The sequence below is a fragment of the Zootoca vivipara genome, chromosome Z2 (genome assembly GCF_965207765.1).
Source record: "Zootoca vivipara chromosome Z2, rZooViv2.hap1.1, whole genome shotgun sequence".
Taxonomy (NCBI): domain Eukaryota; kingdom Metazoa; phylum Chordata; class Lepidosauria; order Squamata; family Lacertidae; genus Zootoca; species Zootoca vivipara.
In genome coordinates, this window is record NC_142585.1 from 9,958,677 (window position 1) to 9,986,242 (window position 27,566).

Consider the following 27,566-nt stretch of genomic DNA (forward strand, 5'->3'; position numbering starts at 1 on the left):
CCTGGAAACAAAAGAGAAGACAACATACAGTGAGGGAGGGAATAACAAGCATGTCTAGTCATTGAAGGACATCCTCCCTCCTGGCCAGAAAGAAGCAGCAAAAGAAGGAGTTCCCCCGCTCTCTCCCACCCCCTGGTTAGGTATAGACATCTGATCCAGAGAAGCCGACACACATACTTTCTTCCAGCACACTGCTCCTGATTGAATATACTGTTGCATTGTTCCTGTGAAAATGGCCCTAACCACAGCAACCTGTTGTGGATGGGAATCTGCTCATGATTTTGCTGTTTTGCTATCTGCTACGGCAGCTATCCTTTCCCACAGAGCAGAAACACACCTGATGGCATAGTGAGGAATGTTTAATCCCTACACTTACTTGAAATGCGTTCCTCAGCTAGAGTCTAGCGGGCCAGGAATAGAGCAGGTATTTGCTAGGTGCTCCTGAGCCTCAAAAAGACTCAGCTGCTGGCCACTGGGCTGACGTTCACCTGAGCAGCCGGCCACAGCAGCAACTGCTCTGCAGAATTCTTAGGTCAGTTACAGTCCAGTTAGAATCCTGACAGCAAGACAAATCATAACTCCAGGGTACTGGTCATTTGGAACAGCAGGAAAGTGGGAAATGGGAGGGAACTCAGTTCCCTTCTTTCCGAATGCAGAGGGTCTATTCCAGGACACTGTGCAGTTCAAACACGTTCTTCCTGAAGTCAGATTCAGAGCAGTTCCAGGAGTAAAAATTGTGATTGGTGTATCTCAGTACAGATTTGCTTGATGGTCCTGCATGCATTTCATAAAGGACCTCCATTTACAAGAGAGGCTAATAGCATTAGGCCCTGAACAATCAGAATTTCCTTGGCAAAATTATTGAAGACTCCTTACAAACCTATCATTCTTCTTGGCTATCACAACTTGTTTGGACATTATAGTAAGGGACAAGATCTTAGCTCTTTTCCTTTGCACTGGGACCACATGAAATTTGTGCCATGGGACCCCATCAGTCACACCAATACAGGCAACACCATTTTCAGAACCAAGGTGTCCGTGATTTAAAATCGATTTTGCGTGTAGAGGTCTCCAAAACACCCCCCCCCCAATAAACCACACTTCACACAGAAATTTAAGTTTGAGGGTTTTGGCATGATTTTGGCCACAACTTTATTTCAAATACAAAATGTGAGTGGTTGCTTTGGCATTGGTTACGACTATCTGACATCCGCCCACCTGTGGAAGTCAGGGTGAGGAATAGAAATTGAGGAGAGAATGGAGACGGGGGTCAGAGACTCTCCTCTCCTCAACTGCTCCCAGGGGCTCTTCCGTGGCCCTAGCCCCTTGTAGGGGGTACGGACGAAAGCATGGCCAGCCCCAGAATTCCTTTAACGGAATTTCCCGTGCAGCAGCAGCAGCATTGTAGGGTCAGGCATGGCCAAGCATTTCCCCTACAGCAACCGAGACACCTTTAGGATAATTCCCAGAGCTGAAAGTGACCACTTCCCACTTGAGTTATCTCTGATATCATTCGTTTCTCCTGCTTTTCCTAAATGATTGGATGAAACGGAATATATGATACTTGGAAATAAGAGGTGAAAATGGAATGCACAGGTCCAAGAAAAAACGATTCAGATCCTGGATTCCCATGAATTTGTTTCATTAAAGGGGGAATTGTTTTTAGAAACAGGAAACATAATTGGTCTGTATGAGAACATAATTAACAGAATGCGCCCATTGATGACCACAACTAGTATGTCTAAAAATAAAAAGTTTAAAAGACATACCTGGTTTGATAAGGAGTGTCAGAATAGTAAAAAAAAAAGCTTATCTAGGGAACTCAGAACATTGAAGTTAAAACATGATAAGCACAATCTTGTTATACAAGCTGAGGTAGCCCAATTACGTTATAATTATAAATTACTAGTTACAAGCAAGAAACAAATACAGTATGAGCAACAGTGGAAAGCATTGGGAGATGCAGCACTTCAAAAGTATTCACGGAAATTTGGGCATCTGGTCGCCCAAGGTACAAATGGGCTGGGCTACTCGCTAGAAGCATCAGTCCAAGGAAAGGATTGGGTTACATATTTTACAGGAATATATGGCCCCCGAACCAACCCACCCTCACAAGTTGACCACATTCAGTTATCAGAACTGCCAGAATGGCCAGACATCACGCCCAACCAGATTAAGAGGCTAATCATAAGCCAACAAGCCAATAAAGCCCCAGGAGAAGACATGATCCCAGCGGAGATTTATAAGATAAGACTGGATTTCTGGCCACCCAATTTGCAAAACTGTTCTCATATATTAACACCTCAGGTCGCATACCAGAAGGGTGGAAGCTGAGCATAATTGCCCCAATATATAAAAAGGGTGATAAGAAAATTCCCGCCAATTATAGACCTATTAGTTTGCTAGATGTAGCCTCTAAATTATATGCCACACTCCTCCTTGGGAGACTGGAAGAATGGGCAGATACAAATAAGGTGATATCTGAGGCCCAGGCAGGTTTCCAAAGAGGGAAATCCACATTGGACCAGTGCTTTGTGATGAACATTCTGCTATGTAAATACATCCATAATTTGAAGCAAAAACTATATGTTGCTTTTATTGATCTAAAATCAGCTTTCGATACGATTCCGAGACACGCATTGTGGCAGACATTGGGGAAGACAAATATAGATCGCCGTCTATTATTTCTTATCAGAACATTGTATACTGATACATCGATACAAGTAAAGGTGGATCATGCCGGCCATCTCACTACAAGAATTAAGACTACTACTGGTCATGGGCGTGGGCAGGGGGGGCAGGAGAGGGCAGCTGCCCCCCCTGAAGCAAAAAAATAATGTATTTTTGTTGTTGTTGTTGTTTAGTCGTTTAGTCGTGTCCGACTCTTCGTGACCCCATGGACCACAGCACGCCAGGCACTCCTGTCTTGCACTGCCTCCCGCAGTTTGGTCAAACTCATGTTCGTAGCCTCGAGAACACTGTCCAACCATCTTGTCCTCTGACGTCCCCTTCTCCTAGTGCCCTCAATCTTTCCCAACATCAGGGTCTTTTCCACAGATTATTCTCTTCTCATGAGGTGGCCAAAGTATTGGAGCCTTAGCTTCACGATCTGTCCTTCCAGGGAGCACTCAGGGCTGATTTCCTTAAGAATGGATAGGTTTGATCTTCTTGCAGTCCATGGGACTCTCAAGAGTCTCCTCCAGCACCACAATTCAAAAGCATCAATTCTTCGGCGATCAGCCTTCTTTATGGTCCAGCTCTCACTTCCATACATCACTACTGGGAAAACCATAGCTTTAACTATACGGACCTTTGTCGGCAAGGTGATGTCTCTGCCTTTTAAGATGCTGTCTAGGTTTGTCATCGCTTTTCTCCCAAGAAGCAGGCGTCTTTTAATTTCGTGACTGCTGTCACCATCTGCAGTGATCAAGGAGCCCAAGAAGGTGAAATCTCTCACTGCCTCCATTTCTTCCCCTTCTATTTGCCAGGAGGTGATGGGACCAGTGGCCATGATCTTGGTTTTTTTGATGTTGAGCTTCAGACCATATTTTGCGCTCTCCTCTTTCACCCTCATTAAAAGGTTCTTTAATTCCTCCTCGCTTTCTGCCATCAAGGTTGTATCATCTGCATATCTGAGGTTGTTGATATTTCTTCCGGCAATCTATTTTACAGACCATAACCAGCACTTTTCCCCTCCAAAAACTGAAGTGGAAAGGGCTTTGCTTTAGCAAGAGCAGCTAAGTCTCCGCTTGCTGGGGAGGGGGGGCACACAGCTGTAACCAAAACACATCAAATAAATAAAGCAACGTGGCTACCAGTAGTTAAGCAGTTAAGACAATGGAGCAGATATCCCCAGGCAATATTCGATAGCTGACCACTTCACCCTATTGTTCTTCAGAGGGAGTTTTTAATGAGCATTCAGGAATCACGTTAAGAGTTCTATTGGCGATTTAATGAGGGTGCAGAGGATTCAATTTGACTAAGGTGGCTCTTCAAGGCTAAAAGGAAGTGAATAAGAAAGGGGGGGCCTGTAGCTTTGACAGACACAGTGATGTTTATAAAAAGCAGTGGTGTTCCAGTCTGCCCCTCCTCCTGCATCTGTATACTGTAAATCGGGGGTGGCCACCTCCCAAGAGTCTCTGATCTACTCTCAGAGTTTAAAACTGGGAGTGATCTACCCCCTTGTGGGGGGTTCAGGTCCAAGCTGTTGAGTTTTTTTTAAGGAAGGGAAGCCCTTTTTTGGGTTTAGGTCAAACTTGTTGAGCTTCTTTTAGGAGGAAGGGAGGCCCATTTTTGTTTAGGGCTTCAGGTCATAGTTCAACTTTTTTTTAGGGGTGAGCAAAATTTTGGGTGAGCTTTTTTTAGGGGTGCCAGTGACCTACCAGTGATCTACCACAGACATCCAGTGATCTACTGGTAGATCACAATCTACCTGTTGGACGTGCCTGCTGTAAATCAAGCAGAGAGAAAGCTGCTTTCAAGGCTCCTGTACAGGCGTACCGGTATCTTCCTCTTGCTGTAGAGTTCCAGCATCACAGCGTCAACCAGAGGCACCCACAAATATGAGTTATCCCTCTCTCTATTTCTTCCTTCCTTCCCTCCCTCTTCCATCCTTAATAAAATACTGCCAGGGGGGGCAGTTCAGCCCCACATAGAAAGCCCATCAAGATGGGGGGGGTGACTCTTTCAAATACGGTATTCACCAGTTACCAATTTTGGGGTGGTGGTGGCGGCACCTAGGCCTCTAGGAGTTGGCTGCTATGCCTAGGAGTAGGACAATTCAAGAAAGCAGAATGATGCATATGCTATGGTAATATATCAATAGAATCATAGAATTGTAGTCGGAAGGGACACACAAAGGTCATCTAGTCCAACCCCCTGCAATGCAGGATTTTTTTCTAAGGTGCGGTTTGAACCCACGACATGGTTGAAATATTATGCTAATATGCAGCAACGCCTCGGAGCCGTCGTGGCTGCAGCTGTGCCTTGCCTCACCCTCGCCCGCCCTGCCACCCCCTCTCGCCTGCCCGACCCTCCCGTCCTCTCCAGCCAAGCAGGGTAGCCGCCAACGCTGCCAGCCCCAGAAGCACAAGATGGCCGCTGCCGCCGTCGCCACGATGTCCTCGGGCCCGCTGGCCCTGTAGCCCCGCCCACATTCCCACTTTGTGGCCCCTCTGCTCCCATGCCTTGGCCCCGCCCCTGAACGACCATGGCTTGCTCCCCCCCTAGTTTTGATCCTGGCTACGCCCCTGCTACTGGTGTTAAACAGGGATGCATTTTGGCCTCTTTCTTGTTTAATTTTTATATTAATGACATAGTTAAAGAACTGGAGGGCCTGCAGTTTGCCCTTGCCACAATTCTTGATCAGAAACTCTCTGTTTTAATGTACGCCAATGACCTAGTACTTGTATCTAGAACCTAGTTGGGCCTGAGGCAATTACTTGCAAAAATAAGCTCCTATTGCACGAGGAATGCCTTATCCATACATTACGATAAAACGCAGGTCATTGTATTTGGGAAGCCCCCTAAAAAGCATGTTTGGCACCTGGAAAAACACATCATGAACGAAGTAAAGACGTTCAAATACCTGGGACTGGTTTATTCAGAAATGGCATCTTGGAATGCACAGCTGTCCAATATTAAATTGCAAGCCTTTAAATCGGTAAAAGCTATTTTGAAATTTGCTGCTTGCAATGGGGGAAACCTAGTCAATCCAGCTCTATCGGTGTACAAAGCAAAATCAATGGCCCAGATTTTATATGGTGCAGAGGTTTGGGGCACTTCAAACGTTTCTGGTCTGGAACCCCCACAGAACGATTTTTTTATTATTTAATGTTTCAACTGGTATATTAAAGTGTTTCCATAGCTTTGTGCTGATTAGGTCATGTTTTCATAATGTAAATGTCCTAAGTTTTCTACCAAATTTGTATATATTTTACTGAATTACATTGTATACATTGCAGCAGCCTTTGGCTATAAGCAGTAAACTTGATACCTACAGCAACCATTGGAGGGGCCGGCACAGCCAATCCTGGCCCCTCCACCAACCAATTTATTAACCAATGCCTAACTGCAACCTTACAAGTTGTGACAAATTGTAGGCGCAGTAGGCGAAAACCAAGTGGCACCAGCCAATCAGCCAAATGGAAAAATTCCTACTAGGCCCCTGCCCCCAAAGCAGACGACCCCATGGCAGGCATAGCAAGGTCAAACGCAACAGCTTAAATAAAAACCCAGAGCTGGGGCAAGAAGGCATCTTCAAATATTAAATAAAGGCAAAGAGTGAGTTCCCAGGAATTGCAAGCCCCCTGGTGATGAATCAACCATATATTAAATAAATGCAAGGAGTGAAACACCATTTTCAGAACCAAGGTGTCCGTGATTTAAAATCGCTTTTGAGTCTAGAGGTCTCCAAAACACCCCCCAATAAATCACACTTCACACAGAAATATATGTTTGAGGTTTTTGGCATAATTTTGGCCACAACTTTATTTAAAATACAAAATGTGAGTGGTTGCTTAGGAAATGAAAGAGCTGATAAAAAAATGTAAATCTATGAGTAGACACAGGAAAGATATCCAGAAGGGGAGGAAGCTTCTGCCTGGCTTTCTGGTATCTCTACGATGCAGGATTGGTTTCGATTGTCGAGATCTTCTGCCTGGCTTTCCGGTATCTCTATGATGCAGGATTCGGTTTGAGTGTCGAGATCTTCTGCCTGGCTTTCCGGTATCTCTACGATGCAGGATTGGTTTCGAGTGCCGAGATCTTCTTCCTGGCTTTCCGGTATCTCTATGATGCAGGATTCATTTCGAGTGTCAAGATCTTCCGCCTGGCTTTCCTGTATCTCAACTGTGGAGGATTTCTCTTTAATTAACAGATCCAGTAGAGAACCACACTTTGAACAAGTAGTTAGTCTCTTGCGTTTTACCGAATGTCTTGGGCTAATCTCCACTGCAATGTCTATTCGATATGGATCTGTTGTGGTGGTCCTGATGCAAAATCTCTGCATCCCAAGCAATGCTGAACTCAGCAGCTGGAGACCCGCAGCAATATAGCCAAGATAAATTGAAGGTCCAATATGCTGCTCGCTGGAAATTGGAGGCAATTCAAAAGTTTCTGGGAAGTCAATTTTCCCATTCTGCAAGACGGAAGACATGTTCCATATCACAGAAATCAGGACAAGGATCCCAGCAGGTATGTTCAGGAACGCTCCAAGCCTAAAAAAGGTTAAGAGGAAATCCTCGTGTTTTCCGGGCTCGAACACATTGCACAAGGCAAATGATATTAATACAAGGGCGGCTGAACTCATAGTGGAAGCTAAGGCCATTAAGTCCTGAGCAATAAAAATTTCCCTTGGGAGGGTTGGATATCGCTCAGTGAGACCTTCACAATGCCAAAAAGAGTTGCCGTCATCAGAAGGGTTTCTCCAAAAACAGACATTCCAGATTCCAATCCAGATGTTTTCAGAGCCGTTCTCTCCACGCCACACTCTCCAGTTGGCACTGGCTGTGGTTGCAATGCACAGAATGCAGGCCAAAATACTCATCAAGAACCCACAGAACTGGAGGCAAGAAACTACGCTCAGCAATCTCCCCACCAGGGAGCCTTCTCTCACCCGCAGGGGGGGTTTGGAGAATAGAGGACCCAGAGAGACTTTGGCAGACATCCTGGAAACAAAAGAGAAGACAACATACAGTGAGGGAGGGAATAACAAGCATGTCTAGTCATTGAAGGACATCCTCCCTCCTGGCCAGAAAGAAGCAGCAAAAGAAGGAGTTCCCCGGCTCTCTCCCACCCCCTGGTTAGGTATAGACATCTGATCCAGAGAAGCCGACACACATACTTTCTTCCAGCACACTGCTCCTGATTGAATATACTGTTGCATTGTTCCTGTGAAAATGGCCCTAACCACAGCAACCTGTTGTGGATGGGAATCTGCTCATGATTTTGCTGTTTTGCTATCTGCTACGGCAGCTATCCTTTCCCACAGAGCAGAAACACACCTGATGGCATAGTGAGGAATGTTTAATCCCTACACTTACTTGAAATGCGTTCCTCAGCTAGAGTCTAGCGGGCCAGGAATAGAGCAGGTATTTGCTAGGTGCTCCTGAGCCTCAAAAAGACTCAGCTGCTGGCCACTGGGCTGACGTTCACCTGAGCAGCCGGCCACAGCAGCAACTGCTCTGCAGAATTCTTAGGTCAGTTACAGTCCAGTTAGAATCCTGACAGCAAGACAAATCATAACTCCAGGGTACTGGTCATTTGGAACAGCAGGAAAGTGGGAAATGGGAGGGAACTCAGTTCCCTTCTTTCCGAATGCAGAGGGTCTATTCCAGGACACTGTGCAGTTCAAACACGTTCTTCCTGAAGTCAGATTCAGAGCAGTTCCAGGAGTAAAAATGGTGATTGGTGTATCTCAGTACAGATTTGCTTGATGGTCCTGCATGCATTTCATAAAGGACCTCCATTTACAAGAGAGGCTAATAGCATTAGGCCCTGAACAATCAGAATTTCCTTGGCAAAATTATTGAAGACTCCTTACAAACCTATCATTCTTCTTGGCTATCACAACTTGTTTGGACATTATAGTAAGGGACAAGATCTTAGCTCTTTTCCTTTGCACTGGGACCACATGAAATTTGTGCCATGGGACCCCATCAGTCACACCAATACAGGCAACACCATTTTCAGAACCAAGGTGTCCGTGATTTAAAATCGATTTTGCGTGTAGAGGTCTCCAAAACACCCCCCCCCCAATAAATCACACTTCACACAGAAATTTAAGTTTGAGGGTTTTGGCATGATTTTGGCCACAACTTTATTTCAAATACAAAATGTGAGTGGTTGCTTTGGCATTGGTTACGACTATCTGACATCCGCCCACCTGTGGAAGTCAGGGTGAGGAATAGAAATTGAGGAGAGAATGGAGACGGGGGTCAGAGACTCTCCTCTCCTCAACTGCTCCCAGGGGCTCTTCCGTGGCCCTAGCCCCTTGTAGGGGGTACGGACGAAAGCATGGCCAGCCCCAGAATTCCTTTAACGGAATTTCCCGTGCAGCAGCAGCAGCATTGTAGGGTCAGGCATGGCCAAGCATTTCCCCTACAGCAACCGAGACACCTTTAGGATAATTCCCAGAGCTGAAAGTGACCACTTCCCACTTGAGTTATCTCTGATATCATTCGTTTCTCCTGCTTTTCCTAAATGATTGGATGAAACGGAATATATGATACTTGGAAATAAGAGGTGAAAATGGAATGCACAGGTCCAAGAAAAAACGATTCAGATCCTGGATTCCCATGAATTTGTTTCATTAAAGGGGGAATTGTTTTTAGAAACAGGAAACATAATTGGTCTGTATGAGAACATAATTAACAGAATGCGCCCATTGATGACCACAACTAGTATGTCTAAAAATAAAAAGTTTAAAAGACATACCTGGTTTGATAAGGAGTGTCAGAATAGTAAAAAAAAAAGCTTATCTAGGGAACTCAGAACATTGAAGTTAAAACATGATAAGCACAATCTTGTTATACAAGCTGAGGTAGCCCAATTACGTTATAATTATAAATTACTAGTTACAAGCAAGAAACAAATACAGTATGAGCAACAGTGGAAAGCATTGGGAGATGCAGCACTTCAAAAGTATTCACGGAAATTTGGGCATCTGGTCGCCCAAGGTACAAATGGGCTGGGCTACTCGCTAGAAGCATCAGTCCAAGGAAAGGATTGGGTTACATATTTTACAGGAATATATGGCCCCCGAACCAACCCACCCTCACAAGTTGACCACATTCAGTTATCAGAACTGCCAGAATGGCCAGACATCACGCCCAACCAGATTAAGAGGCTAATCATAAGCCAACAAGCCAATAAAGCCCCAGGAGAAGACATGATCCCAGCGGAGATTTATAAGATAAGACTGGATTTCTGGCCACCCAATTTGCAAAACTGTTCTCATATATTAACACCTCAGGTCGCATACCAGAAGGGTGGAAGCTGAGCATAATTGCCCCAATATATAAAAAGGGTGATAAGAAAATTCCCGCCAATTATAGACCTATTAGTTTGCTAGATGTAGCCTCTAAATTATATGCCACACTCCTCCTTGGGAGACTGGAAGAATGGGCAGATACAAATAAGGTGATATCTTAAGCCCAGGCAGGTTTCCAAAGAGGGAAATCCACATTGGACCAGTGCTTTGTGATGAACATTCTGCTATGTAAATACATCCATAATTTGAAGCAAAAACTGTATGTTGCTTTTATTGATCTAAAATCAGCTATCGATACGATTCCGAGACACGCATTGTGGCAGACATTGGGGAAGACAAATATAGATCGCCGTCTATTATTTCTTATCAGAACATTGTATACTGATACATCGATACAAGTAAAGGTGGATCTTGCCGGCCATCTCACTACAAGAATTAAGACCACTACTGGTCATGGGCGTAGGCAGTGGGGGCAGGAGAGGGCAGCTGCCCCCCCCCCCCGAAGCAAAAAAATAATGTATTTTACAGACCATAACCAGCACTTTTCCCCTCCAAAAACTGAAGTGGAAAGGGCTTTGCTTTAGCAAGAGCAGCTAAGTCTCCGCTTGCTGGGGAGGGGAGGCACACAGCTGTAACCAAAACACATCAAATAAATAAAGCAACATGGCTATCAGTAGTTAAGGAGTTAAGACAATGGAGCAGATATCCCCAGGCAATATTCGAGAGCTGACCACTTCACCCTATTGTTCTTCAGAGGGAGTTTTTATGAGCATTCAGGAATCACGTTACGAGTTCTATTGGCGATTTAATGAGGGTGCAGAGGATTCAATTTGACTAAGGTGGCTCTTCAAGGCTAAAAGGAAGTGAATAAGAAAGGGGGGGCCTGTAGCTTTGACAGACACAGTGATGTTTATAAAAAGCAGTGGTGTTCCAGTCTGCCCCTCCTCCTGCATCTGTATACTGTAAATCGGGGGTGGCCACCTCCCAAGAGTCTCTGATCTACTCTCAGAGTTTAAAACTGGGAGTGATCTACCCCCTTGTGGGGGGCTCAGGTCAAAGCTGTTGAGTTTTTTTTAAGGAAGGGAATCCCTTTTTTTTGGGTTTAGGTCAAACTTGTTGAGCTTCTTTTAGGAGGAAGGGAGGCCCATTTTTGTTTAGGGCTTCAGGTCATAGTTCAACTTTTTTTAGGGGTGAGGAAAATTTTGGGTGAGCTTTTTTTAGGGGTGCCAGTGACCTACCAGTGATCTACCACAGACATCCAGTGATCTACTGGTAGATCACAATCTACCTGTTGGACGTGCCTGCTGTAAATCAAGCAGAGAGAAAGCTGCTTTCAAGGCTCCTGTACAGGCGTACCGGTATCTTCCTCTTGCTGCAGAGTTCCAGCATCACAGCGTCAACCAGAGGCACCCACAAATATGAGTTATCCCTCTCTCTATTTCTTCCTTCCTTCCCTCCCTCTTCCATCCTTAATAAAATACTGCCAGGGGGGGCAGTTCAGCCCCACATAGAAAGCCCATCAAGATGGGGGGGGTGACTCTTTCAAATACGGTATTCACCAGTTACCAATTTTGGGGTGGTGGTGGCGGCACCTAGGCCTCTAGGAGTTGGCTGCTATGCCTAGGAGTAGGACAATTCAAGAAAGCAGAATGATGCATATGCTATGGTAATATATCAATAGAATCATAGAATTGTAGTCGGAAGGGACACTCAAAGGTCATCTAGTCCAACCCCCTGCAATGCAGGATTTTTTTCTAAGGTGCAGTTTGAACCCACGACATGGTTGAAATATTATGCTAATATGCAGCAACGCCTCGGAGCCGTCGTGGCTGCAGCTGTGCCTTGCCTCACCCTCACCCGCCCTGCCACCCCCTCTCGCCTGCCCGACCCTCCCGTCCTCTCCAGCCAAGCAGGGTAGCCGCCAACGCTGCCAGCCCCAGAAGCACAAGATGGCCGCTGCCGCCGTCGCCACGATGTCCTCGGGCCCGCTGGCCCTGTAGCCCCGCCCACATTCCCACTTTGTGGCCCCTCTGCTCCCATGCCTTGGCCCCGCCCCTGAACGACCATGGCTTGCTCCCCCCCTAGTTTTGATCCTGGCTACGCCCCTGCTACTGGTGTTAAACAGGGATGCATTTTGGCCTCTTTCTTGTTTAATTTTTATATTAATGACATAGTTAAAGAACTGGAGGGCCTGCAGTTTGCCCTTGCCACAATTCTTGATCAGAAACTCTCTGTTTTAATGTACGCCAATGACCTAGTACTTGTATCTAGAACCCAGTTGGGCCTGAGGCAATTACTTGCAAAAATAAGCTCCTATTGCACGAGGAATGCCTTATCCATACATTACGATAAAACGCAGGTCATTGTATTTGGGAAGCCCCCTAAAAAGCATGTTTGGCACCTGGAAAAACACATCATGAACGAAGTAAAGACGTTCAAATACCTGGGACTGGTTTATTCAGAAATGGCATCTTGGAATGCACAGCTGTCCAATATTAAATTGCAAGCCTTTAAATCGGTAAAAGCTATTTTGAAATTTGCTGCTTGCAATGGGGGAAACCTAGTCAATCCAGCTCTATCGGTGTACAAAGCAAAATCAATGGCCCAGATTTTATATGGTGCAGAGGTTTGGGGCACTTCAAACGTTTCTGGTCTGGAACCCCCACAGAACGATTTTTTTATTATTTAATGTTTCAACTGGTATATTAAAGTGTTTCCATAGCTTTGTGCTGATTAGGTCATGTTTTCATAATGTAAATGTCCTAAGTTTTCTACCAAATTTGTATATATTTTACTGAATTACATTGTATACATTGCAGCAGCCTTTGGCTATAAGCAGTAAACTTGATACCTACAGCAACCATTGGAGGGGCCGGCACAGCCAATCCTGGCCCCTCCACCAACCAATTTATTAACCAATGCCTAACTGCAACCTTACAAGTTGTGACAAATTGTAGGCGCAGTAGGCGAAAACCAAGTGGCACCAGCCAATCAGCCAAATGGAAAAATTCCTACTAGGCCCCTGCCCCCAAAGCAGACGACCCCATGGCAGGCATAGCAAGGTCAAACGCAACAGCTTAAATAAAAACCCAGAGCTGGGGCAAGAAGGCATCTTCAAATATTAAATAAAGGCAAGGAGTGAGTTCCCAGGAATTGCAAGCCCCCTGGTGATGAATCAACCATATATTAAATAAATGCAAGGAGTGAAACACCATTTTCAGAACCAAGGTGTCCGTGATTTAAAATCGCTTTTGAGTCTAGAGGTCTCCAAAACACCCCCCAATAAATCACACTTCACACAGAAATATATGTTTGAGGTTTTTGGCATAATTTTGGCCACAACTTTATTTAAAATACAAAATGTGAGTGGTTGCTTAGGAAATGAAAGAGCTGATAAAAAAATGTAAATCTATGAGTAGACACAGGAAAGATATCCAGAAGGGGAGGAAGCTTCTGCCTGGCTTTCTGGTATCTCTACGATGCAGGATTGGTTTCGATTGTCGAGATCTTCTGCCTGGCTTTCCGGTATCTCTATGATGCAGGATTCGGTTTGAGTGTCGAGATCTTCTGCCTGGCTTTCCGGTATCTCTACGATGCAGGATTGGTTTCGAGTGCCGAGATCTTCTTCCTGGCTTTCCGGTATCTCTATGATGCAGGATTCATTTCGAGTGTCAAGATCTTCCGCCTGGCTTTCCTGTATCTCAACTGTGGAGGATTTCTCTTTAATTAACAGATCCAGTAGAGAACCACACTTTGAACAAGTAGTTAGTCTCTTGCGTTTTACCGAATGTCTTGGGCTAATCTCCACTGCAATGTCTATTCGATATGGATCTGTTGTGGTGGTCCTGATGCAAAATCTCTGCATCCCAAGCAATGCTGAACTCAGCAGCTGGAGACCCGCAGCAATATAGCCAAGATAAATTGAAGGTCCAATATGCTGCTCGCTGGAAATTGGAGGCAATTCAAAAGTTTCTGGGAAGTCAATTTTCCCATTCTGCAAGACGGAAGACATGTTCCATATCACAGAAATCAGGACAAGGATCCCAGCAGGTATGTTCAGGAACGCTCCAAGCCTAAAAAAGGTTAAGAGGAAATCCTCGTGTTTTCCGGGCTCGAACACATTGCACAAGGCAAATGATATTAATACAAGGGCGGCTGAACTCATAGTGGAAGCTAAGGCCATTAAGTCCTGAGCAATAAAAATTTCCCTTGGGAGGGTTGGATATCGCTCAGTGAGACCTTCACAATGCCAAAAAGAGTTGCCGTCATCAGAAGGGTTTCTCCAAAAACAGACATTCCAGATTCCAATCCAGATGTTTTCAGAGCCGTTCTCTCCACGCCACACTCTCCAGTTGGCACTGGCTGTGGTTGCAATGCACAGAATGCAGGCCAAAATACTCATCAAGAACCCACAGAACTGGAGGCAAGAAACTACGCTCAGCAATCTCCCCACCAGGGAGCCTTCTCTCACCCGCAGGGGGGGTTTGGAGAATAGAGGACCCAGAGAGACTTTGGCAGACATCCTGGAAACAAAAGAGAAGACAACATACAGTGAGGGAGGGAATAACAAGCATGTCTAGTCATTGAAGGACATCCTCCCTCCTGGCCAGAAAGAAGCAGCAAAAGAAGGAGTTCCCCCGCTCTCTCCCACCCCCTGGTTAGGTATAGACATCTGATCCAGAGAAGCCGACACACATACTTTCTTCCAGCACACTGCTCCTGATTGAATATACTGTTGCATTGTTCCTGTGAAAATGGCCCTAACCACAGCAACCTGTTGTGGATGGGAATCTGCTCATGATTTTGCTGTTTTGCTATCTGCTACGGCAGCTATCCTTTCCCACAGAGCAGAAACACACCTGATGGCATAGTGAGGAATGTTTAATCCCTACACTTACTTGAAATGCGTTCCTCAGCTAGAGTCTAGCGGGCCAGGAATAGAGCAGGTATTTGCTAGGTGCTCCTGAGCCTCAAAAAGACTCAGCTGCTGGCCACTGGGCTGACGTTCACCTGAGCAGCCGGCCACAGCAGCAACTGCTCTGCAGAATTCTTAGGTCAGTTACAGTCCAGTTAGAATCCTGACAGCAAGACAAATCATAACTCCAGGGTACTGGTCATTTGGAACAGCAGGAAAGTGGGAAATGGGAGGGAACTCAGTTCCCTTCTTTCCGAATGCAGAGGGTCTATTCCAGGACACTGTGCAGTTCAAACACGTTCTTCCTGAAGTCAGATTCAGAGCAGTTCCAGGAGTAAAAATTGTGATTGGTGTATCTCAGTACAGATTTGCTTGATGGTCCTGCATGCATTTCATAAAGGACCTCCATTTACAAGAGAGGCTAATAGCATTAGGCCCTGAACAATCAGAATTTCCTTGGCAAAATTATTGAAGACTCCTTACAAACCTATCATTCTTCTTGGCTATCACAACTTGTTTGGACATTATAGTAAGGGACAAGATCTTAGCTCTTTTCCTTTGCACTGGGACCACATGAAATTTGTGCCATGGGACCCCATCAGTCACACCAATACAGGCAACACCATTTTCAGAACCAAGGTGTCCGTGATTTAAAATCGATTTTGCGTGTAGAGGTCTCCAAAACACCCCCCCCCCAATAAACCACACTTCACACAGAAATTTAAGTTTGAGGGTTTTGGCATGATTTTGGCCACAACTTTATTTCAAATACAAAATGTGAGTGGTTGCTTTGGCATTGGTTACGACTATCTGACATCCGCCCACCTGTGGAAGTCAGGGTGAGGAATAGAAATTGAGGAGAGAATGGAGACGGGGGTCAGAGACTCTCCTCTCCTCAACTGCTCCCAGGGGCTCTTCCGTGGCCCTAGCCCCTTGTAGGGGGTACGGACGAAAGCATGGCCAGCCCCAGAATTCCTTTAACGGAATTTCCCGTGCAGCAGCAGCAGCATTGTAGGGTCAGGCATGGCCAAGCATTTCCCCTACAGCAACCGAGACACCTTTAGGATAATTCCCAGAGCTGAAAGTGACCACTTCCCACTTGAGTTATCTCTGATATCATTCGTTTCTCCTGCTTTTCCTAAATGATTGGATGAAACGGAATATATGATACTTGGAAATAAGAGGTGAAAATGGAATGCACAGGTCCAAGAAAAAACGATTCAGATCCTGGATTCCCATGAATTTGTTTCATTAAAGGGGGAATTGTTTTTAGAAACAGGAAACATAATTGGTCTGTATGAGAACATAATTAACAGAATGCGCCCATTGATGACCACAACTAGTATGTCTAAAAATAAAAAGTTTAAAAGACATACCTGGTTTGATAAGGAGTGTCAGAATAGTAAAAAAAAAAGCTTATCTAGGGAACTCAGAACATTGAAGTTAAAACATGATAAGCACAATCTTGTTATACAAGCTGAGGTAGCCCAATTACGTTATAATTATAAATTACTAGTTACAAGCAAGAAACAAATACAGTATGAGCAACAGTGGAAAGCATTGGGAGATGCAGCACTTCAAAAGTATTCACGGAAATTTGGGCATCTGGTCGCCCAAGGTACAAATGGGCTGGGCTACTCGCTAGAAGCATCAGTCCAAGGAAAGGATTGGGTTACATATTTTACAGGAATATATGGCCCCCGAACCAACCCACCCTCACAAGTTGACCACATTCAGTTATCAGAACTGCCAGAATGGCCAGACATCACGCCCAACCAGATTAAGAGGCTAATCATAAGCCAACAAGCCAATAAAGCCCCAGGAGAAGACATGATCCCAGCGGAGATTTATAAGATAAGACTGGATTTCTGGCCACCCAATTTGCAAAACTGTTCTCATATATTAACACCTCAGGTCGCATACCAGAAGGGTGGAAGCTGAGCATAATTGCCCCAATATATAAAAAGGGTGATAAGAAAATTCCCGCCAATTATAGACCTATTAGTTTGCTAGATGTAGCCTCTAAATTATATGCCACACTCCTCCTTGGGAGACTGGAAGAATGGGCAGATACAAATAAGGTGATATCTGAGGCCCAGGCAGGTTTCCAAAGAGGGAAATCCACATTGGACCAGTGCTTTGTGATGAACATTCTGCTATGTAAATACATCCATAATTTGAAGCAAAAACTATATGTTGCTTTTATTGATCTAAAATCAGCTTTCGATACGATTCCGAGACACGCATTGTGGCAGACATTGGGGAAGACAAATATAGATCGCCGTCTATTATTTCTTATCAGAACATTGTATACTGATACATCGATACAAGTAAAGGTGGATCATGCCGGCCATCTCACTACAAGAATTAAGACTACTACTGGTCATGGGCGTGGGCAGGGGGGGCAGGAGAGGGCAGCTGCCCCCCCTGAAGCAAAAAAATAATGTATTTTTGTTGTTGTTGTTGTTTAGTCGTTTAGTCGTGTCCGACTCTTCGTGACCCCATGGACCACAGCACGCCAGGCACTCCTGTCTTGCACTGCCTCCCGCAGTTTGGTCAAACTCATGTTCGTAGCCTCGAGAACACTGTCCAACCATCTTGTCCTCTGACGTCCCCTTCTCCTAGTGCCCTCAATCTTTCCCAACATCAGGGTCTTTTCCACAGATTATTCTCTTCTCATGAGGTGGCCAAAGTATTGGAGCCTTAGCTTCACGATCTGTCCTTCCAGGGAGCACTCAGGGCTGATTTCCTTAAGAATGGATAGGTTTGATCTTCTTGCAGTCCATGGGACTCTCAAGAGTCTCCTCCAGCACCACAATTCAAAAGCATCAATTCTTCGGCGATCAGCCTTCTTTATGGTCCAGCTCTCACTTCCATACATCACTACTGGGAAAACCATAGCTTTAACTATACGGACCTTTGTCGGCAAGGTGATGTCTCTGCCTTTTAAGATGCTGTCTAGGTTTGTCATCGCTTTTCTCCCAAGAAGCAGGCGTCTTTTAATTTCGTGACTGCTGTCACCATCTGCAGTGATCAAGGAGCCCAAGAAGGTGAAATCTCTCACTGCCTCCATTTCTTCCCCTTCTATTTGCCAGGAGGTGATGGGACCAGTGGCCATGATCTTGGTTTTTTTGATGTTGAGCTTCAGACCATATTTTGCGCTCTCCTCTTTCACCCTCATTAAAAGGTTCTTTAATTCCTCCTCGCTTTCTGCCATCAAGGTTGTATCATCTGCATATCTGAGGTTGTTGATATTTCTTCCGGCAATCTATTTTACAGACCATAACCAGCACTTTTCCCCTCCAAAAACTGAAGTGGAAAGGGCTTTGCTTTAGCAAGAGCAGCTAAGTCTCCGCTTGCTGGGGAGGGGGGGCACACAGCTGTAACCAAAACACATCAAATAAATAAAGCAACGTGGCTACCAGTAGTTAAGCAGTTAAGACAATGGAGCAGATATCCCCAGGCAATATTCGATAGCTGACCACTTCACCCTATTGTTCTTCAGAGGGAGTTTTTAATGAGCATTCAGGAATCACGTTAAGAGTTCTATTGGCGATTTAATGAGGGTGCAGAGGATTCAATTTGACTAAGGTGGCTCTTCAAGGCTAAAAGGAAGTGAATAAGAAAGGGGGGGCCTGTAGCTTTGACAGACACAGTGATGTTTATAAAAAGCAGTGGTGTTCCAGTCTGCCCCTCCTCCTGCATCTGTATACTGTAAATCGGGGGTGGCCACCTCCCAAGAGTCTCTGATCTACTCTCAGAGTTTAAAACTGGGAGTGATCTACCCCCTTGTGGGGGGTTCAGGTCCAAGCTGTTGAGTTTTTTTTAAGGAAGGGAAGCCCTTTTTTGGGTTTAGGTCAAACTTGTTGAGCTTCTTTTAGGAGGAAGGGAGGCCCATTTTTGTTTAGGGCTTCAGGTCATAGTTCAACTTTTTTTAGGGGTGAGCAAAATTTTGGGTGAGCTTTTTTTAGGGGTGCCAGTGACCTACCAGTGATCTACCACAGACATCCAGTGATCTACTGGTAGATCACAATCTACCTGTTGGACGTGCCTGCTGTAAATCAAGCAGAGAGAAAGCTGCTTTCAAGGCTCCTGTACAGGCGTACCGGTATCTTCCTCTTGCTGTAGAGTTCCAGCATCACAGCGTCAACCAGAGGCACCCACAAATATGAGTTATCCCTCTCTCTATTTCTTCCTTCCTTCCCTCCCTCTTCCATCCTTAATAAAATACTGCCAGGGGGGGCAGTTCAGCCCCACATAGAAAGCCCATCAAGATGGGGGGGGTGACTCTTTCAAATACGGTATTCACCAGTTACCAATTTTGGGGTGGTGGTGGCGGCACCTAGGCCTCTAGGAGTTGGCTGCTATGCCTAGGAGTAGGACAATTCAAGAAAGCAGAATGATGCATATGCTATGGTAATATATCAATAGAATCATAGAATTGTAGTCGGAAGGGACACACAAAGGTCATCTAGTCCAACCCCCTGCAATGCAGGATTTTTTTCTAAGGTGCGGTTTGAACCCACGACATGGTTGAAATATTATGCTAATATGCAGCAACGCCTCGGAGCCGTCGTGGCTGCAGCTGTGCCTTGCCTCACCCTCGCCCGCCCTGCCACCCCCTCTCGCCTGCCTGACCCTCCCGTCCTCTCCAGCCAAGCAGGGTAGCCGCCAACGCTGCCAGCCCCAGAAGCACAAGATGGCCGCTGCCGCCGTCGCCACGATGTCCTCGGGCCCGCTGGACCTGTAGCCCCGCCCACATTCCCACTTTGTGGCCCCTCTGCTCCCATGCCTTGGCCCCGCCCCTGAACGATCATGGCTTGCTCCCCCCTTAGTTTTGATCCTGGCTACGCCCCTGCTACTGGTGTTAAACAGGGATGCATTTTGGCCTCTTTCTTGTTTAATTTTTATATTAATGACATAGTTAAAGAACTGGAGGGCCTGCAGTTTGCCCTTGCCACAATTCTTGATCAGAAACTCTCTGTTTTAATGTACGCCAATGACCTAGTACTTGTATCTAGAACCCAGTTGGGCCTGAGGCAATTACTTGCAAAAATAAGCTCCTATTGCACGAGGAATGCCTTATCCATACATTACGATAAAACGCAGGTCATTGTATTTGGGAAGCCCCCTAAAAAGCATGTTTGGCACCTGGAAAAACACATCATGAACGAAGTAAAGACGTTCAAATACCTGGGACTGGTTTATTCAGAAATGGCATCTTGGAATGCACAGCTGTCCAATATTAAATTGCAAGCCTTTAAATCGGTAAAAGCTATTTTGAAATTTGCTGCTTGCAATGGGGGAAACCTAGTCAATCCAGCTCTATCGGTGTACAAAGCAAAATCAATGGCCCAGATTTTATATGGTGCAGAGGTTTGGGGCACTTCAAACGTTTCTGGTCTGGAACCCCCACAGAACGATTTTTTTATTATTTAATATTTCAACTGGTATATTAAAGTGTTTCCATAGCTTTGTGCTGATTAGGTCATGTTTTCATAATGTAAATGTCCTAAGTTTTCTACCAAATTTGTATATATTTTACTGAATTACATTGTATACATTGCAGCAGCCTTTGGCTATAAGCAGTAAACTTGATACCTACAGCAACCATTGGAGGGGCCGGCACAGCCAATCCTGGCCCCTCCACCAACCAATTTATTAACCAATGCCTAACTGCAACCTTACAAGTTGTGACAAATTGTAGGCGCAGTAGGCGAAAACCAAGTGGCACCAGCCAATCAGCCAAATGGAAAAATTCCTACTAGGCCCCTGCCCCCAAAGCAGACGACCCCATGGCAGGCATAGCAAGGTCAAACGCAACAGCTTAAATAAAAACCCAGAGCTGGGGCAAGAAGGCATCTTCAAATATTAAATAAAGGCAAGGAGTGAGTTCCCAGGAATTGCAAGCCCCCTGGTGATGAATCAACCATATATTAAATAAATGCAAGGAGTGAAACACCATTTTCAGAACCAAGGTGTCCGTGATTTAAAATCGCTTTTGAGTCTAGAGGTCTCCAAAACACCCCCCAATAAATCACACTTCACACAGAAATATATGTTTGAGGTTTTTGGCATAATTTTGGCCACAACTTTATTTAAAATACAAAATGTGAGTGGTTGCTTAGGAAATGAAAGAGCTGATAAAAAAATGTAAATCTATGAGTAGACACAGGAAAGATATCCAGAAGGGGAGGAAGCTTCTGCCTGGCTTTCTGGTATCTCTACGATGCAGGATTGGTTTCGATTGTCGAGATCTTCTGCCTGGCTTTCCGGTATCTCTATGATGCAGGATTCGGTTTGAGTGTCGAGATCTTCTGCCTGGCTTTCCGGTATCTCTACGATGCAGGATTGGTTTCGAGTGCCGAGATCTTCTTCCTGGCTTTCCGGTATCTCTATGATGCAGGATTCATTTCGAGTGTCAAGATCTTCCGCCTGGCTTTCCTGTATCTCAACTGTGGAGGATTTCTCTTTAATTAACAGATCCAGTAGAGAACCACACTTTGAACAAGTAGTTAGTCTCTTGCGTTTTACCGAATGTCTTGGGCTAATCTCCACTGCAATGTCTATTCGATATGGATCTGTTGTGGTGGTCCTGATGCAAAATCTCTGCATCCCAAGCAATGCTGAACTCAGCAGCTGGAGACCCGCAGCAATATAGCCAAGATAAATTGAAGGTCCAATATGCTGCTCGCTGGAAATTGGAGGCAATTCAAAAGTTTCTGGGAAGTCAATTTTCCCATTCTGCAAGACGGAAGACATGTTCCATATCACAGAAATCAGGACAAGGATCCCAGCAGGTATGTTCAGGAACGCTCCAAGCCTAAAAAAGGTTAAGAGGAAATCCTCGTGTTTTCCGGGCTCGAACACATTGCACAAGGCAAATGATATTAATACAAGGGCGGCTGAACTCATAGTGGAAGCTAAGGCCATTAAGTCCTGAGCAATAAAAATTTCCCTTGGGAGGGTTGGATATCGCTCAGTGAGACCTTCACAATGCCAAAAAGAGTTGCCGTCATCAGAAGGGTTTCTCCAAAAACAGACATTCCAGATTCCAATCCAGATGTTTTCAGAGCCGTTCTCTCCACGCCACACTCTCCAGTTGGCACTGGCTGTGGTTGCAATGCACAGAATGCAGGCCAAAATACTCATCAAGAACCCACAGAACTGGAGGCAAGAAACTACGCTCAGCAATCTCCCCACCAGGGAGCCTTCTCTCACCCGCAGGGGGGGTTTGGAGAATAGAGGACCCAGAGAGACTTTGGCAGACATCCTGGAAACAAAAGAGAAGACAACATACAGTGAGGGAGGGAATAACAAGCATGTCTAGTCATTGAAGGACATCCTCCCTCCTGGCCAGAAAGAAGCAGCAAAAGAAGGAGTTCCCCCGCTCTCTCCCACCCCCTGGTTAGGTATAGACATCTGATCCAGAGAAGCCGACACACATACTTTCTTCCAGCACACTGCTCGTGATTGAATATACTGTTGCATTGTTCCTGTGAAAATGGCCCTAACCACAGCAACCTGTTGTGGATGGGAATCTGCTCATGATTTTGCTGTTTTGCTATCTGCTACGGCAGCTATCCTTTCCCACAAAGCAGAAACACACCTGATGGCATAGTGAGGAATGTTTAATCCCTACACTTACGTGAAATGCGTTCCTCAGCTAGAGTCTAGCGGGCCAGGAATAGAGCAGGTATTTGCTAGGTGCTCCTGAGCCTCAAAAAGACTCAGCTGCTGGCCACTGGGCTGACGACGTTCACCTGAGCAGCCGGCCACAGCAGCAACTGCTCTGCAGAATTCTTAGGTCAGTTACAGTCCAGTTAGAATCCTGACAGCAAGACAAATCATAACTCCAGGGTACTGGTCATTTGGAACAGCAGGAAAGTGGGAAATGGGAGGGAACTCAGTTCCCTTCTTTCTGAATGCAGAGGGTCTATTCCAGGACACTGTGCAGTTCAAACACGTTCTTCCTGAAGTCAGATTCAGAGCAGTTCCAGGAGTAAAAATGGTGATTGGTGTATCTCAGTACAGATTTGCTTGATGGTCCTGCATGCATTTCATAAAGGACCTCCATTTACAAGAGAGGCTAATAGCATTAGGCCCTGAACAATCAGAATTTCCTTGGCAAAATTATTGAAGACTCCTTACAAACCTATCATTCTTCTTGGCTATCACAACTTGTTTGGACATTATAGTAAGGGACAAGATCTTAGCTCTTTTCCTTTGCACTGGGACCACATGAAATTTGTGCCATGGGACCCCATCAGTCACACCAATACAGGCAACACCATTTTCAGAACCAAGGTGTCCGTGATTTAAAATCGATTTTGCGTGTAGAGGTCTCCAAAACACCCCCCCCAATAAATCACACTTCACACAGAAATTTAAGTTTGAGGGTTTTGGCATGATTTTGGCCACAACTTTATTTCAAATACAAAATGTGAGTGGTTGCTTTGGCATTGGTTACGACTATCTGACATCCGCCCACCTGTGGAAGTCAGGGTGAGGAATAGAAATTGAGGAGAGAATGGAGACGGGGGTCAGAGACTCTCCTCTCCTCAACTGCTCCCAGGGGCTCTTCCGTGGCCCTAGCCCCTTGTAGGGGGTACGGACGAAAGCATGGCCAGCCCCAGAATTCCTTTAACGGAATTTCCCGTGCAGCAGCAGCAGCATTGTAGGGTCAGGCATGGCCAAGCATTTCCCCTACAGCAACCGAGACACCTTTAGGATAATTCCCAGAGCTGAAAGTGACCACTTCCCACTTGAGTTATCTCTGATATCATTCGTTTCTCCTGCTTTTCCTAAATGATTGGATGAAACGGAATATATGATACTTGGAAATAAGAGGTGAAAATGGAATGCACAGGTCCAAGAAAAAACGATTCAGATCCTGGATTCCCATGAATTTGTTTCATTAAAGGGGGAATTGTTTTTAGAAACAGGAAACATAATTGGTCTGTATGAGAACATAATTAACAGAATGCGCCCATTGATGACCACAACTAGTATGTCTAAAAATAAAAAGTTTAAAAGACATACCTGGTTTGATAAGGAGTGTCAGAATAGTAAAAAAAAAGCTTATCTAGGGAACTCAGAACATTGAAGTTAAAACATGATAAGCACAATCTTGTTATACAAGCTGAGGTAGCCCAATTACGTTATAATTATAAATTACTAGTTACAAGCAAGAAACAAATACAGTATGAGCAACAGTGGAAAGCATTGGGAGATGCAGCACTTCAAAAGTATTCACGGAAATTTGGGCATCTGGTCGCCCAAGGTACAAATGGGCTGGGCTACTCGCTAGAAGCATCAGTCCAAGGAAAGGATTGGGTTACATATTTTACAGGAATATATGGCCCCCGAACCAACCCACCCTCACAAGTTGACCACATTCAGTTATCAGAACTGCCAGAATGGCCAGACATCACGCCCAACCAGATTAAGAGGCTAATCATAAGCCAACAAGCCAATAAAGCCCCAGGAGAAGACATGATCCCAGCGGAGATTTATAAGATAAGACTGGATTTCTGGCCACCCATTTTTGCAAAACTGTTCTCATATATTAACACCTCAGGTCGCATACCAGAAGGGTGGAAGCTGAGCATAATTGCCCCAATATATAAAAAGGGTGATAAGAAAATTCCCGCCAATTATAGACCTATTAGTTTGCTAGATGTAGCCTCTAAATTATATGCCACACTCCTCCTTGGGAGACTGGAAGAATGGGCAGATACAAATAAGGTGATATCTGAAGCCCAGGCAGGTTTCCAAAGAGGGAAATCCACATTGGACCAGTGCTTTGTGATGAACATTCTGCTATGTAAATACATCCATAATTTGAAGCAAAAACTGTATGTTGCTTTTATTGATCTAAAATCAGCTATCGATACGATTCCGAGACACGCATTGTGGCAGAAATTGGGGAAGACAAATATAGATCGCCGTCTATTATTTCTTATCAGAACATTGTATACTGATACATCGATACAAGTAAAGGTGGATCTTGCCGGCCATCTCACTACAAGAATTAAGACCACTACTGGTCATGGGCGTAGGCAGGGGGGGCAGGAGAGGGCAGCTGCCCCCCCCGAAGCAAAAAATTAATGTTTTTTACAGACCATAACCAGCACTTCCCCCCCCCAAAAAAACTGAAGTGGAAAGGGCTTTGCTTTAGCAAGAGCAACTAAGTCTCCGCATGCTGGGGGGGCGGGGACGCAGCTGTAACCAAAACACATCAAATAAATAAAGCAAAGTGGCTACCAGTAGTTAAGCAGTTAAGACAATGGAGCAGATACCCCCAGGCAATATTTGATAGCTGACCACTTCATCCTATTGTTCTTCAGTTGGAGTTGTTAATGAGCATCCAGGAATCGCATTAAGAGTTCTATTGGCGATTTAATGAGGGTGCAGAGGATTCAATTTGACTAAGTTTGCTCTGCAAGGCTAAAAGGAAGTGAATAAGAAAGGGGGGGCTGTAGCTTTGACAGACACAGTGATGTTTATAAAAAGCAGTGGTGTTCCAGTCTGCCCCTCCTCCTGCATCTGTATACTGTAAATCAGGGGTGGCCACCTCCCAAGAGACTCTGATCTACTCACAGAGTTTAAAACTGGGAGTGATCTACCCCCTTGTGGGGGGTTCAGGTCAAAGCTGTTGCGTTTTTTTAAGGAAGGGAAGCCCTATTTTGGGGGGTTTAGGTCAAACTTGTTGAGCTTCTTTTAGGAGGGAGGGAGGCCCATTTTTGTTTAGGGCTTCAGGTCATAGTTCCACTTTTTTAGGGAGGAGGAACATTTTGGGTGAGCTTTTTTAAGGGCTACCAGTGATCTACCACAGACATCAAGTGATCTACTGGTAGATCACAATCTACCTGTTGGATGTGCCTGCTGTAAATCAAGCAGATAGAAAGCTGCTTACATGGCTCCTGTACAGGCGTACCGGTATCTTCCTCTTGCTGCAGAGTTCCAGCATCACAGCGTCACCCAGAGGCACCCACAAATATGAGTTATCCCTCTCTCTATTCTTCCTTCCTTCCTTCCTTCCCTCCCTCTTCCATCCTTAATAAAATACTGGGGGTGGGGGCAGATCAGCCCCATATCGAAAGCCCATCAACATGGGGGGGATGACTCTTTCAAATACGGTATTTACCAGAAATTGGGGGGGGGGAGGCACCTAGGCCTCTAGGAGTTGGCTGCTATGCCTAGGAGTAGGACAATTCAAGAAAGCAGAATGATGCATATGCTATGGTAATATATCAATAGAATCATAGAATTGTAGTCGGAAGGGACCCACAAGGGTCATCTAGTCCAACCCCCTGCAATGCAGGATTTTTTTCGTAAGGTGGGGCTTGAACCCACGACATGGTTGAAATATTATGCTGATATGCAGCAACGCCTCGGAGCCGTCGTGGCTGCGGCCGTGCCTTGTCTCGCCCGCCCTGCCACCCCCTCTCGCCTACCCGACCCTCCCGTCCTCTCCAGCCAAGCAGGGTAGCCGCCAACGCTGCCAGTTCCAGAAGCGCAAGATGGCCGCCGCCGCCACCACGATGTCCTTGGGCCCGCTGGCCCTGTAGCCCCGCCCACATTCCCACTTTGTGGCCCCTCCCCTCCCATGCCTTACCCCTGCCCCTGAATGACCATGGCTTGCCCCCCCCCTAGTTTTGATCCTGGCTACACCCCTGAGTGCAGAAAGAATGTAGGGAGCCGTGGACTCAAACGATTTGAAAACCTCTGCTGTAGGGTAATGGAGAGTCAATCTGCAGCAAGCTTTTATTTTAGGAATGAAGCCAATTTCTCAAGAAGCACTTTTCAGGGGCAAAAAAAATTTGCAATGGATATTGGTTATATGTGGATTACATGGAAAAAACAAGCACTTGATCCCCTTTGATTCTAGAAAAAAATGTTGTGTAAATGCAGCCTTTGTTAAGTTAATGGATGTAGCCAAACCTATCATGTACCTTTTTGAGGGACTAAAAAGAGTTGACCGAGAAAAACTGTGTTGTCATGGAGACCACTTGCTTGAGATGCTTCCAGAAGAAAGGAGAAAGGCCTCTCCACCACCTTCCATGGCAGGAGGTGATGAAATCCTGTAAGGTGTGGGAGAGTAAAAGGCCAAGGACCAGTCTGGTGTAAACTCTTACAGGATTTCAGCAAGAAGCTACGGGAGAAGCACCAGTTGGAAGCAAAGCCGTATGAGCACTAAAAACTAGATTACATGTAACCACCTTAATACCATCATGAGCATAAGTCAAGATGTTGCCATCTATCTGTCTTGGGAGGCAATGGAAGAGTGTGTATTCGGGGGTGAAGTCAAACTGTTGGAAGGTCACAGTCGTACCTGCCAAGTTCCTGCCAGAAAAGTAAGGGATCGGCAGACTGGAAGTAGCGCTGCCACCATCTTGGAACTGGGTGGAGCATGCTCAGAAGCAACTTTCGATGCTGCTCTGCCCAGTTCCAAAATGGCCGCCACGCCGGAAGTTGCGCTGCAGCCATTTTGGAACTGGGCAGAGCAGCATCGAAAGTCGCTTCTGAGCATGCTCCGCCCAGTTCCAAAATGGCCGTCGTGCCAGAAATCACTTCTGCGCATGTTCAGAGATTCCAGACATGCACAGAAGGAGCCTCCCTTGGCCAGTAAGTAAACCGGAAAAAACAAAAAAAATC

At 45.5% G+C, this 27,566-nt stretch overlaps 4 protein-coding genes across 4 annotated transcripts in view; 1 reads left to right on the top strand and 3 right to left on the bottom strand.

Moving 5' to 3' along the window:
• GPR50 (G protein-coupled receptor 50) overlaps positions 1 to 27,566 on the top strand; it is a 125,343-nt gene that overhangs the window by 79,436 nt on the left and 18,341 nt on the right. The gene's annotated exons all lie outside the window — the stretch shown is intronic.
• Positions 675 to 7,693, bottom strand: LOC148686561 (claudin-17-like). The gene has a single exon (XM_088664462.1). It carries the CDS (start codon positions 7,664 to 7,666, stop codon positions 6,554 to 6,556), a length of 1,113 nt encoding a protein of 370 aa, XP_088520588.1. The 5' UTR covers positions 7,667 to 7,693; the 3' UTR covers positions 675 to 6,553.
• On the bottom strand, positions 13,308 to 14,513 carry LOC148686562 (claudin-17-like). Its single transcript, XM_088664470.1, has one exon. The coding sequence runs from the start codon at positions 14,511 to 14,513 to the stop codon at positions 13,401 to 13,403; it is 1,113 nt and encodes a 370-aa protein (XP_088520596.1). The 3' UTR covers positions 13,308 to 13,400.
• On the bottom strand, positions 20,973 to 22,178 carry LOC148686563 (claudin-17-like). Its single transcript, XM_088664471.1, has one exon. It carries the CDS (start codon positions 22,176 to 22,178, stop codon positions 21,066 to 21,068), a length of 1,113 nt encoding a protein of 370 aa, XP_088520597.1. The 3' UTR covers positions 20,973 to 21,065.